General features: G+C 39.8%; 1 protein-coding gene across 1 annotated transcript; it reads left to right on the top strand.

Annotated features, from left to right (window-relative positions):
- Positions 1-138: 138 nt before the first annotated feature.
- gnl1 (guanine nucleotide binding protein-like 1) lies at positions 139-11,470 on the top strand. The gene is made up of 12 exons (XM_069695594.1): positions 139-370; positions 2,120-2,267; positions 2,766-2,902; positions 3,041-3,189; positions 5,532-5,603; positions 6,198-6,390; positions 6,575-6,673; positions 6,761-6,943; positions 7,238-7,416; positions 7,792-7,978; positions 9,084-9,224; positions 9,335-11,470. The coding sequence occupies exons 1-12, from the start codon at positions 298-300 to the stop codon at positions 9,604-9,606; spliced, it is 1,833 nt and encodes a 610-aa protein (XP_069551695.1). The 5' UTR covers positions 139-297; the 3' UTR covers positions 9,607-11,470.

Here is an 11,470-nt window from a genome sequence, read left to right as displayed (position 1 = left end):
ACAGAACAAGACTGTTTATTATCAATTCAATTCAGTCTTAATAACGTAATATAATAAAGCCAAAAATGTGTCAAATCCGTCGGTTTGTGAGCCCTTGAAATTGGTTTCGTCCACCATTCTCCGCAGTCTGCAGTAGATATGGCGTCACTGAAAAGTGTAGGAGTCGAGAAACTTCACTCATGTAAATAACGTCAGTGAGAAAGCTGTGCGAGGAGCTTTAAGTAGAGATAAACAGTACTTCGCTCGCTCTCTATATATATATATATATATACTAACCATCTTGTTTTTGGTTTAAATATGCCACGGAAAAAGCCATTCAGCACCAAACAGAAGAAGAAACAACTACAAGTCAAACGGGAGAGAAAGAGAGGTAACTATACATTTATTTTTTTTTCCTCTTAGCGTGCTAATTTTAGCAGTTAGCCAACGGTTCGTGCTCTGCGGCTAAATGCAGTTTAAAGGCAAAAATGTTTATCTGTGTGTCTGCCTGGTGTTAAACCGTGTCGAGATTTCCTGGGAAAGTATCGGAGAACTCATTTTAGCCTGTTAAAAACACCCAATGTTTACGCTAGCTAGCATCATATCAAGCAGTGCTATGTAACGTGTGCCCTCCAGCGTGTACAACGGAATAGCAAAGGGTTTTTTATCAGTTTGTCACAAAAGTGTTAAATAATTCATAGTGTCGTGGGGTTTGTTTGTTTTTTTAAGCCATAAACAAATACCTGATACATTGACAAAGTGGTTAGAGGCCTCAGGGTAGAGCACGGTCAAGAGGTCAAGCTGCCTTAAAAGACGAACATGTGCTTGAAACATCATCCAAGTTACTCGCATGAGTAAAAGCAGCCACCATAAAAAAACAACTTTAAAAAAAACATTCAGTTACAAGTTAAAATCCTGCATTCAAATCTTATTTAAGTAGAAGTACTTAAATACTGTAAGCAAAATGTACTTAAATTATCAAAATCCCCAGTTCTCAATGTGCCAAAAGCCACAAGTTAAGCTGTTATATTTATTATACATAAATGATTGGCTCCGTGACGTGTATCTATGAGAAGCATTTTATTGTTGTCCTAGTATAACTAATTTCAACACAGGATACTGTTCACTATGAGTAATGATGCGTGACTGATCTTATAGTCCACATATCAAGTATTGATTTACAGTGGAGTAAAAGTACAATAATTCCCTCTGAAATGTTGTTGAGTGAAAATATAAGGCAGCAGAAAACAGAAATACTCAAATAAGGTACAAGTACCACTTGACTGTACTTGAGAACAGTACTTGAGTAAATGTATACCTGCATTTCACCACTACATGTGACCATATCCAATCATTTCATTCCCTAAAAATGTGTTTGTGTGGCTGTTAAAGTGGTTCAATTGTCATCTCATTTAGAAAAAAACCCACAAATGCCTCAAGACGTAGTTTACTTGTGCTGTTTTTAAACCAGTTTGGACCTTTAATTTCTTTTCTTTTCTTTTTTTTACATGTACTGTAATATGTTTTCAGGATGTGTTATGTTTATTTATCAAATCCTCTGCAAATGGTGGTTGATAAATTAATCCATGTAAGAGGCGATTGTAGCTTCAGCATATACTTGTTATCAAGTTAGTAAGAAGTCAGAACATTTTGAAAGAAATACTCTTTATTTCTCGCATCAAAAACATTCTATTGTTCATCTTATTAACATTTTCCACGTTAATCTTCAGGAAAATGGCACATTTTCACCTGGATGGCTCAGAGCACCAGATTAAAAAGCATAATTATATCTTTAAACAGTCGATATGACTGAAAAAAGACACTCTTGGCACATAGCTTTTTCACAGAAGACATTTTGGCTTGTCATAGCAAGAAAAACAATGGGTAAATAAGGACATTTAAAAAGTAATACTTTCCATGGAGGACACTTTTTTTTTTTTTTTTTTTTTTGGGGGGGGGGGGGGTTCCTGATATTGTGCAGTCTAGTTGACAGTCATTGTGTTCCTGGGACACTTTATGGAACTGAGCAATTATTAACCACATATCTGGGACTTTCCATATGACATGTAGTAATGCCTGTTATGATATACTGTACACCTGTGATTGGCTGTGATACCTGACCTTTGGCCCTGTCTCATAGGTGATGCAGGTTCAGGGCCAAGCAGTCGCAATGCCAGTGTGGAGCGAGGAGGAGAGCATCAGTCAGATACCTCAGACAGTGAGACCACTGACATTAAAAGAATTAATCAGCAGCCCTTCAGCAGAGAAGGTAGATATGACCCCAACAGGTGAGTTTTCCATATCATTACTAATACCCACTTTGGAAATTAGTTAAGATTACAGCTTTGTTACAAGATTTAAGATTCAACTGAGATAAGCACAGATTTTGTGCCATATGTCGGTCATTTGATATTGAGAGAGATTTAGGATGCCACACCTAACATAGCTCACAAAATGGATGCTTGAATTTGCTGAAAATGGCGACATTATGTAAATTATTTGGAGCTTTATATCAGAATGGCAGGTAATAAGTTAAAGAGGCCGACTTTTCACTGCTGTCTTTTAGGAATTTCATTTTATTGGAAGTGGCCTACATTTTAATTTGGCAGTAGGAAACATCAGATTGTGTATTGTTAATGTTGTGATCTATCACCAGTTTAGACATCAATTTGCATGTTCAAAATTCTAATTTAATAATTATTGTTAAGCTATAACAACACACAGTCTGAGACAGACAAATACTTAAACTAGGATTATTGACACTCCCTTCTTACCTCTGTTTTCAGGTTCCGACTGCATTTTGAGAAAGAGAGTAAAGAGGAAGTGGAGAAGAGGAAGAAGATGGCTAGAGAAAAGGTGCTTCAGCCAATCTCAGAAAAAGAACATGAGCTCGACATTAACGACATCTACCCCTCAGAGAAAGGTCTGTTTGTTTTTTGTTTTTTGTTTTTTATTTTTTAAATGCTTTCTTGACAGTTTTGAAATGAGCAAAACAGAAGAGCTGAATGGGCTAATAGAGTGGTTCACTGCTTGACACTAAAACTTGACTATTCACCTCCAGGTCTTGGTTTCCCTCGACGACCATCATGGAATTATGAGATGACCCGAGAGAACCTGCTGAGGAAAGAGGAGAAGTCCTATAGAGAGTACCTAGATGATTTGCACTCCAGAAACCCACCTGGCTCTCTCCACTTCGAGCACAATCTAGAGGTAACTTTTTCACCTTGATAAGCTGCCACTGCTAGGCTATGAAACCCGAAACTTTTATTTGCCTGGGCAGCAACAGAGGGGGCAGTCCTAAAAATGCAAATGTTTGTCTCTGACTAAGTGACTGGTAGACAAGACACCATTGTTTTTTAGATTGCAGTGACTTCATGAATCCATTTTAAAAGCCATTGTTTCAAGTTAAAAGCCCTCTTGCATTTTATACATGGTCCAGCCATAGTCTAGGTTTTGGCCCACTTCTGACCACCATGGAATGTGGGGAATGTCACAGCTCTTTTGTTTTACAAGTTCCCAAATTATCCTGCTGCCCAAGTCTCTTGTCCAAAAAGTTTCCTTTGTTTTCTGTCTTATTTGCAAGTGATTCTTTCCGGCTCTAATTGACGACTATCTTGTGACCTACAACCAACTTTGTATTACCATACAAAAGCAGGTATAAAGGGAATGGGGGTGATGGTCTACTGTTTGTCCCACTGTCTGACCTACAGAGGAGGGAAGGTGCTCTTCTTTTTGATTTTGTTTGATTTTGAATCGAGCCTTTTGAGTAATTTTTCTAACAATTAATGTTATAAAAGTTGCTTCTATTAGAGCTGGGCAACATATCAATATTTTATCATATAGTGATATAGGAATAGATATCTTCCTGGGTTTTGTATCCCGTGATATGACAATTGTTTTGTTGTCTTTAAAGCTTAAAGGCTGCATTACACTCAATTGATGTAATTTTCTGAACTTACCAGACTGTTCAAGATGCTCTGTTCTTTGTCTTTTCCCACTTAGTCATTATATCCACATTCCTTATGAGTATTTATCGAAAACCATATTAAGTAAACATTTTGTGAAAGCACTGATATTTATCACTACAACATAATTTACTCATCAATACCAAGGTATTTGGTAAAACATTATGTAATAATAATAACAAAGTAATGCAACATTTTACCGGAGAATCAGGATTTTTCCAATTTATGACTTTGTCCGCTGTACAAACGTGCTTTTCATTTGTCCGTCATCTATATTAATGCTCCGTGTATTGCTGATAGCAGTACGTTTAGTATGCGGCCATGGAGCCCTTTTTGTTACATAAAAGCTCTGCACCTCAGTATTCATGAATTTTGTTGAACTCTTTCACAACAGATAACAGTATGAAATAACGCTGCTTATTAATGAGTTGTCTGTACACGGATGATTACCCAGCAGACTTGCTCTGCCGCTTTCATTTTAAAGATTTAACTGTTGAGGCTGTTATCCACTGATTATTTTATTTTGTTAAAGCTGGATCATGTTGGGATTGGAAAAAATTGTTAGGTATACAATATAATAGGCAGGTGTATTGTCTGTTATTTTCCACTGGGAAAAGTACTGTCATATATCATATCTTATCTACATACTGTGTTATTGTTCAGTGTAGCTCAGACAATGAAAATGCTAACAGAATTTTTCCTGCAGATCATTTAATTTGAAAGCATGGGGTGAGTTTAAGAGGCACATTACAGCAGGAGTAGGGCTTGAGCAGCTGGTGGTGTAATAAGTGACTCTCAGTAATCTAGAGATGATAGCTTCTTAAGTGGAACTGAAGATAATAATGATGGAAAAATAACATGTATAACTGATTGACCCTAGTTGTTTTTTCCCAGCATAGTATAGTTTAATATTATTGAATTCGTACATTACCATTGACAAATGATTGGATGACTGGAAATGATTCTCATTGGTGCGTGCAGTGCCCAGACCCTTATATTCACGCTGTGATTTTGGGTCTGGTATCACCACGCTAAGCCCACGTGGTAAATTTCAGTCCTATATTCACTCTGTTTTAGTTCTGTTTTTTGTCTCCACTGTAGTCTCTGCAAACTCCTGAGGGAAATATCAACCTCTAAAGCTTCTAAATGCTCCACCAGATAGTCACTATCTGTGTTTGTCTGTGGTTTGGTGTTGAGCAGGTAGTGTAAGTGGGTATTTAGAGCTGTTTTGCTGCAAACAGCTGCCTGCTGCAGCCAAACATGATGAGAAGTCGTGGGCTGGGCAGCTGAACAATGAGTCGAAAGTTGCTTCTATGTTGCATAAGGCTGAGCAGAACTTCCTCTTTGTGCATCACAACAAGCAACCACTTTCATGTTGTTTTCACATCAGCATTTTTGTTAAATTGTTAGTGTTATATATTGTTTATTGCCGCTGTAAAAAAAAAAGTTTTTAAAAACACTACTCATCATACTTCAATAATTAACATTTAAATTGAGTGAGAGCAGAAATTATGTTTTCGTAGACATTACTCCAGTTTGGTTCCGGCATTAAACACCATCCTACCTCTCTCATATTTTTCCTTTTAGACATGGAGGCAGCTGTGGCGAGTTTTGGAGATGTCAGATGTCATCCTGATCATCGTTGACATCAGACACCCGGTAGGTGGACTAGTCAGCAAAATCCTGCAGGATGAATCAGGCCACTAGATGGAGACACAGTCAAGAATCATCATAATACAGGATACAGGGTTCAATATTTATTTACCTGACATGTTCTCAAATTTGCCCATGTGTCTGTCCACAGTACAAACACATGGACAATAATTCTAGTTCCTTGTGGAGTATTTTAGACAGAATAAAGCAAAACTGACAAGATGGAAAGATTTGTACACCGCTATTACCAATTATAATGTACATTTGTAAACAACAGAAATGAGAGAAATTAGAAGATTAGCTCATTTGTTACTAATCTTATACAGTATACTGTGATCTTGCTGATTAACACAGGGGAAACCACTGGATTGCATTTACGACTGTTCAGTGTGTGTCAGTGTGATCTGCTGCTCGTGATTTGATTTGATGTTAAAAATAAAACACACTTCTTTGGTTCTGACACACTTGCATTTTAAGGCCACGTTAAAAACGTCACAATTGATCTTATTCCTATTAATAATGACATAGTCTAGTGCTTTAGTTGTTGAATAGGCCATGATTACTATTTTACAAAAGTGTGTCCTCATGTCAACCACCCAGGTGCTGCAGTTCCCTCCAGCCCTGTACCACTACATCACAGGAGATCTACAGAAGCATGTGGTCCTGGTGTTGAACAAAGCCGACCTGTGTCCTGCCCCACTGGTGATGGCCTGGAAACACTACATGACCTCCAAGTTCCCCCACCTGCAAATAGTTTGCTTCACCTCTCACCCCGGACTGCCCTATAGCACAGGTGAGGAGACAGAGAATGCTCCCCCAATTATAGGAGGATAAAGTGACACAAATAAAATCAGACAGACATGGGAACTGAATTAAACCAGCCTCTCCATGAACTTATTTTAGCGCAGTATCCCCACGATAACCTGCTGTGTGCCTGTGTTGTAGTAATAATAACTGTCTTTCATTCTTTCTTATAGTGCTCCAGAAGAAGAGGATGAGGAAGAAGGCTGACTGGAGTCATGCTGGAGGTCCTACAGATATCCTGAAGGCCTGTCAGGAGATTTCATCAGGGAGAGGTGGGAGAAAGAGTCTGTCTACTCCTCACTGTGATAATCCAGCTATTAAGATCCTCAAAATGTTACCTATCGTTTTTCTTTCCTCAGTTGACCTGTCCAGTTGGGAGCAGAAGATCCAGAGAGATGCTGATGCCGAGCAACTTGATGGAGAGTGGCCAGAAGAGGGAGCAGAGTCTGTGCTAATGGAGCATCAATGTGATAGTGCTATGGAGATGAGCAGCCTGTCACAGGAGCTCTACAAAGACGGGGTTCTCACGTTGGGCTGCATAGGTAATAATCTGACTTTTCTCAGAGAACTTGAGCCCTTGGCCAGATTCAATCAGTTTCCTAAAATTAATACGATTTGAATTATTATAAGACGAAATTTCTCGAGGAAAAATCTATATTTTGACACCATGAATCATACTGTGTTGTTTATTTATGTTAAATGTACCTTAGTTGTTGGCTTCAGAAAACAAATTCATGGAAGCATCAATAAACTGAACTAAATCCATCATTTGCGGACCTGAAACAGATTCACAGATGATTAATTTGGTGATCTTTAACTCCTCCTTCTTTTTCCAGGCTTTCCCAATGTTGGCAAGTCATCTGTTATAAACAGCCTGGTGGGGAGGAAGGTTGTGAGCGTGTCTCGAACCCCAGGCCACACCAAATACTTCCAGACCTACTACCTCACCCCGACGGTTAAACTCTGTGACTGCCCCGGGCTGGTCTTCCCCTCCCTCGTCAATAAACAGTTGCAGGTACAAGCCCACTTTTGTTTTCCCAATAGCAGATGTGACATCGGGTTTACTTGTTTGATTAGGCTCAGTAGAAATGTCATTACGTTGAGAAGCACACACACACACACACACACACACACACACACACACACACACACACACACACACACACACACACACACACACACACACACACACACACATCTAGGGAGATGGATTATTGATTTGATAAATTGCCTCACATTGTTATCTTTTCAAAGGCTTTTGATGAATTCCAGAGATGTTTTGGATGATGGCGGATCAACTTTTTCAGCACTCTGTTTTTGCTTTTTCTTATTGATCAATTTCTTTTTTATCCTCGTGTTTTATCTTTGCCCTTGTGTTTGTTTCCCATAGATCCTGGCGGCCATCTACCCAGTGTCTCAGCAGCAAGAACCCTACAGCTCCGTTGGTTATCTGTGCGAGAGGACCCCCTTCCTGTCCGTACTGAAGCTCAAACACCCCAGTCTACAAGATAGAAAAGCTCATGAAAGAAATGATGCATCTGAGGAGTTCGGCTGGACGGCCTGGGACGTGTGTGAGGGTAAGGCGATATTTTAGTAACACAGCATCTAACTTGTACAGTTATGCACCAGCTCAGTGCTGCCAACTTAACAACTTTGACTTGTTAGACCCTTGTCCGCAACTTTGTTTCAAAATAGCATTTAGCAACAAATCTAGTAACCTTTTGGACAAAGCTTAGCAACCTTCTATAAAAGAAGGTCAAAACTACTGGCCTGCCGGAGGCAGACCTCTGTGTCCATTCTGTTCAGTGAGTGGTATGTTACATTACATTTAGCTGACGCTTTTATCCAAAGCGACTTACAGCAATTTAGGGTTCAGTGTCTTGCTCAAGGACACTTAGGCATTTGGACAGGAGGAGCTGGGGATCGAACCACCAACCTTCCGATTAGTGTGCAACCCGCTCTACCGACTGAGCCACAGCCTCCCATGTTATGTGTGAGAACTTTCTCTCAGAGATATCAGATATCCTTTTACACGTAAATCAAGCCAGATTCCTTTGAAATTATGTGCACGGTGATTTTGTCAAACAAAATTGCAGTTATAAAATCTGAATTTTTGACTTTTCGAGCAGGCTTTAGCTACTTTTAATTGAAAGTAGCTGGCAACAATGCACCTTTAACACTACCTCTGCACACCAAAATATTGAAGGGAAAATGGCCAACTGCCCCAAGTAGGCACCCAAGTCATGATCCTTTGATTCTGAATTATCAAAATCCGTATCATTCACAAGTAAAAGGTCAATCCACACTTTGGCCCAGTAAAGTTTAAAACAGATGTAATTATTTGTTTCCTCTTGTCAACAAACCTTTGCATTAGTCCGCCACAATATTACTGTCATGCCCAGTCTGTGTTTGGCACTCGGCCACAAGCGCATTCGTTCCTACTGTAGAGGTACATTTTCAGAAACAAGTCACAAAGCTAAACTTTACTTCTTTTCTTTCTTTTTTTAAAGTTTTTTGCAATAACGTAAAAGAGAGGAGTATGAAGTATTGGTTGGGGACTGTTTTCAGTCAATAAAGAGTGGACTCATTGTTTAATTATGGCTCATACTTGATTTTATACACTGTCTCCAACACCTGTCAATAAAATGCTCCCACTCTCCCTCTTGTCTTTTAATACTTCAGCTTGGGCAGAGAGGAGAGGCTATAAGACGGCAAAAGCAGCGCGCAACGATGTTTACCGTGCAGCTAACAGCATCCTCAGGTTGGCAATAGATGGCAGATTGTGCGTCTGCCTCAGACCACCTGGCTACAGCTGCCTGAGAGGTAAGAGAGGATCCTTTGTGTCTCATCATTCCGGCTTTAAGTGTATTTGAAAAGTTAAAATGGCAGGTTGGTAGAATTAATTTATTTTGGGGATTATTTATGGTCTGCAGAGCATTGGGAAAATCACCCAGACTTGCCGGAGATCGTGGCTCTTCAAGGGAGGGCTGGAAAGGAGGAAGGAGCAGGAGAGAGAGACGACGACGAGGACGGAGAGTCCAGCACCGAGCCAGAGGAAGAGAGAGACCGGGACGCAGACGATGATGAGGATGGAGACGGGGATGACGAAGATGAGGGGTTTGGACATCCGAGACGAACGAACGATAAGCCTTCTGGCTACACTGTCAACATGTACAATGTGCTTCGGGAAAATGAGTGTGAGTGATAACAGGAAGAGGCAATCACGCATAAATAAACAACATAAATAGTTTGTCCCTCTTTCCTGACTTTTCCCCCCTCAGCCCCAGCGTACTTTTCATTCCTTATTTTTCCCAAAAACCTGCATTCCTTCTGGGGTTTTTTTTCCCCTTGCATCTCCACCCCCTGGTCGTTTACCTTCTCTGTACATTAACATGATCTGTTCTAATTCATTCTCCCCGTTTCCTTCTCCCTGCGATATACAGAGCATATTCATGTATCCCATGCTGTGCCTCTGCTCTGCTTGTTCATCCGTGAAGCTGGTTCTTTAGTTCTGCTTCTGGGAATGGTTTGGTTTGATTTGAACTTTTTATTTTTGCATGTAGTTCTCAGAGACAAGTGAACAAAATAAGTTCCCTCAGCGCGGAATAATCAACCAACCGGTTTTCAATCTTTTCATCAATAAGTGACCTCACAGCTGAGATGCCAAAGTTCAGAAAAGAATGATAAAACAAATCAGATGCACTGTTCATATGATGTCATTCACTGGAGCAGCCACTTGGCTCTCAGAGCAGCTGAAGATTTAAGAACACAGCTCTAAATCTTCTTTATAGACCATCGCATGTCTCAGCTTTGGTTAGTGGGTGTGGGAGGGGATACGGGAAATATTCAGCAATAAAACTAGATCCGATAAAAACAACATTTCACACATTTTTGCAATTACCAGTATTACAAGTTACAGGATCTGAACTTGGTTTTGATTTAGATGTTTCTATATCCGAGAGTGATATTATATTTGAAGGAAATATCATAATATTTTGGGAATTGGGGGGGGGGGGGGGGGGAAAGGGCTGTTGAATCCTGTATTGCTGGACGAGGATGTTTCAGGAATTAAACCTGTAGTGTTTTAACTACTCTAACAATTTTCTTTCCATGCTGACAGGGATTTTTTGTATTTAGAGCAGGATTTGGCTCCACTCATTCAGCATGTTTATAAGCTAAAGGCAACACAGTTGGTGTGTTCCTACTAAGACTTCTTACAAATCAATTAAAGGGATAGTTTGACATTTTGGGATTAGCCTCATTTGATTTCTTGACAGAAATTGAATGAAAAGATTGATACCATTAAGTTTGTACAGGAAATATGAAGCTACAACTAGTTGCTGGTTAGCATAGCTTTGCACAAATGAGATGCTGGTTTTGGAATTTTAGGACAATGGCAGGCTAGCTAGTGTCCCCCCCCCCCCTGTTTCTAGTCTTCGCACTAAGCTGAGCTAACAGCCTGCCAGCTGCAGCTTTATATTTACAGTATTAATACTGTCATCAAGAAAGTGAAAAAGCCAATTTACCAAAATGCCGAACTATTGCTTTAACCGCACAGAAAGAGAAACTGGCCACTTCAGCTTCCATCTGTCCTTCATTATAAACAATCGCCCCATCTTTCCCCGAAATTTTTTTTTTTTTAAAAACGGACATTTCTGCTGTTTGACCAGTCTCTTGCTCTCTGTGATGTGTGATGGCCCCGCTACAATCCTGAGTGCTGTACTGTGTGCTGTTGTACCTCATTCATGTGCTCGCAGAGGGAACTCTACAGCACGGTGCTGTGTTACTGTGTAATACATCACACTGCAGTCACATACACTCATTTCTACCGTTGGTACAATAAAAGTAGAGACTAAACACGACAGAGTTTTATTTGTGTTGATGTGGATTTTTTATTTTTATTTTTATTTTTTATTTTTCTGGAAATATTAGAACTGACGGCGTCTGGAGAGTGTAGTCCGAGTGTAAAGGCTTGAGGTGTGTTCAGGCTATTTGCTGCATTCCTCATTTCATTCCTAGTCTGCCTAATGATGACTGGACTGCTTTCTGCAATAAAGGAAAAATAATCC

The sequence above is a fragment of the Brachyistius frenatus genome, unplaced genomic scaffold, assembly GCF_029030835.1.
Source record: "Brachyistius frenatus isolate BFR_SWC_R1_liver_20210118 unplaced genomic scaffold, ASM2903083v1 Contig_20, whole genome shotgun sequence".
Taxonomy (NCBI): Eukaryota; Metazoa; Chordata; class Actinopteri; family Embiotocidae; genus Brachyistius; species Brachyistius frenatus.
This window is presented reverse-complemented; position numbering and strand designations above follow the sequence as displayed.

What these genes read in the sequence shown, in the direction of transcription:
- gnl1 (XM_069695594.1), top strand. Translation starts at nt 298, where the DNA reads ATGCCACGGAAAAAGCCATTCAGCACCAAACAGAAGAAGAAACAACTA. An exon ending in CATCTACCCCTCAGAGAAAG is followed by an intron (nt 2,903 to 3,040) that starts GTCTGTTTGTTT and finishes ATTCACCTCCAG; the next exon opens with GTCTTGGTTTCCCTCGACGA. An exon ending in ACTTCGAGCACAATCTAGAG is followed by an intron (nt 3,190 to 5,531) that starts GTAACTTTTTCA and finishes TTTTCCTTTTAG; the next exon opens with ACATGGAGGCAGCTGTGGCG.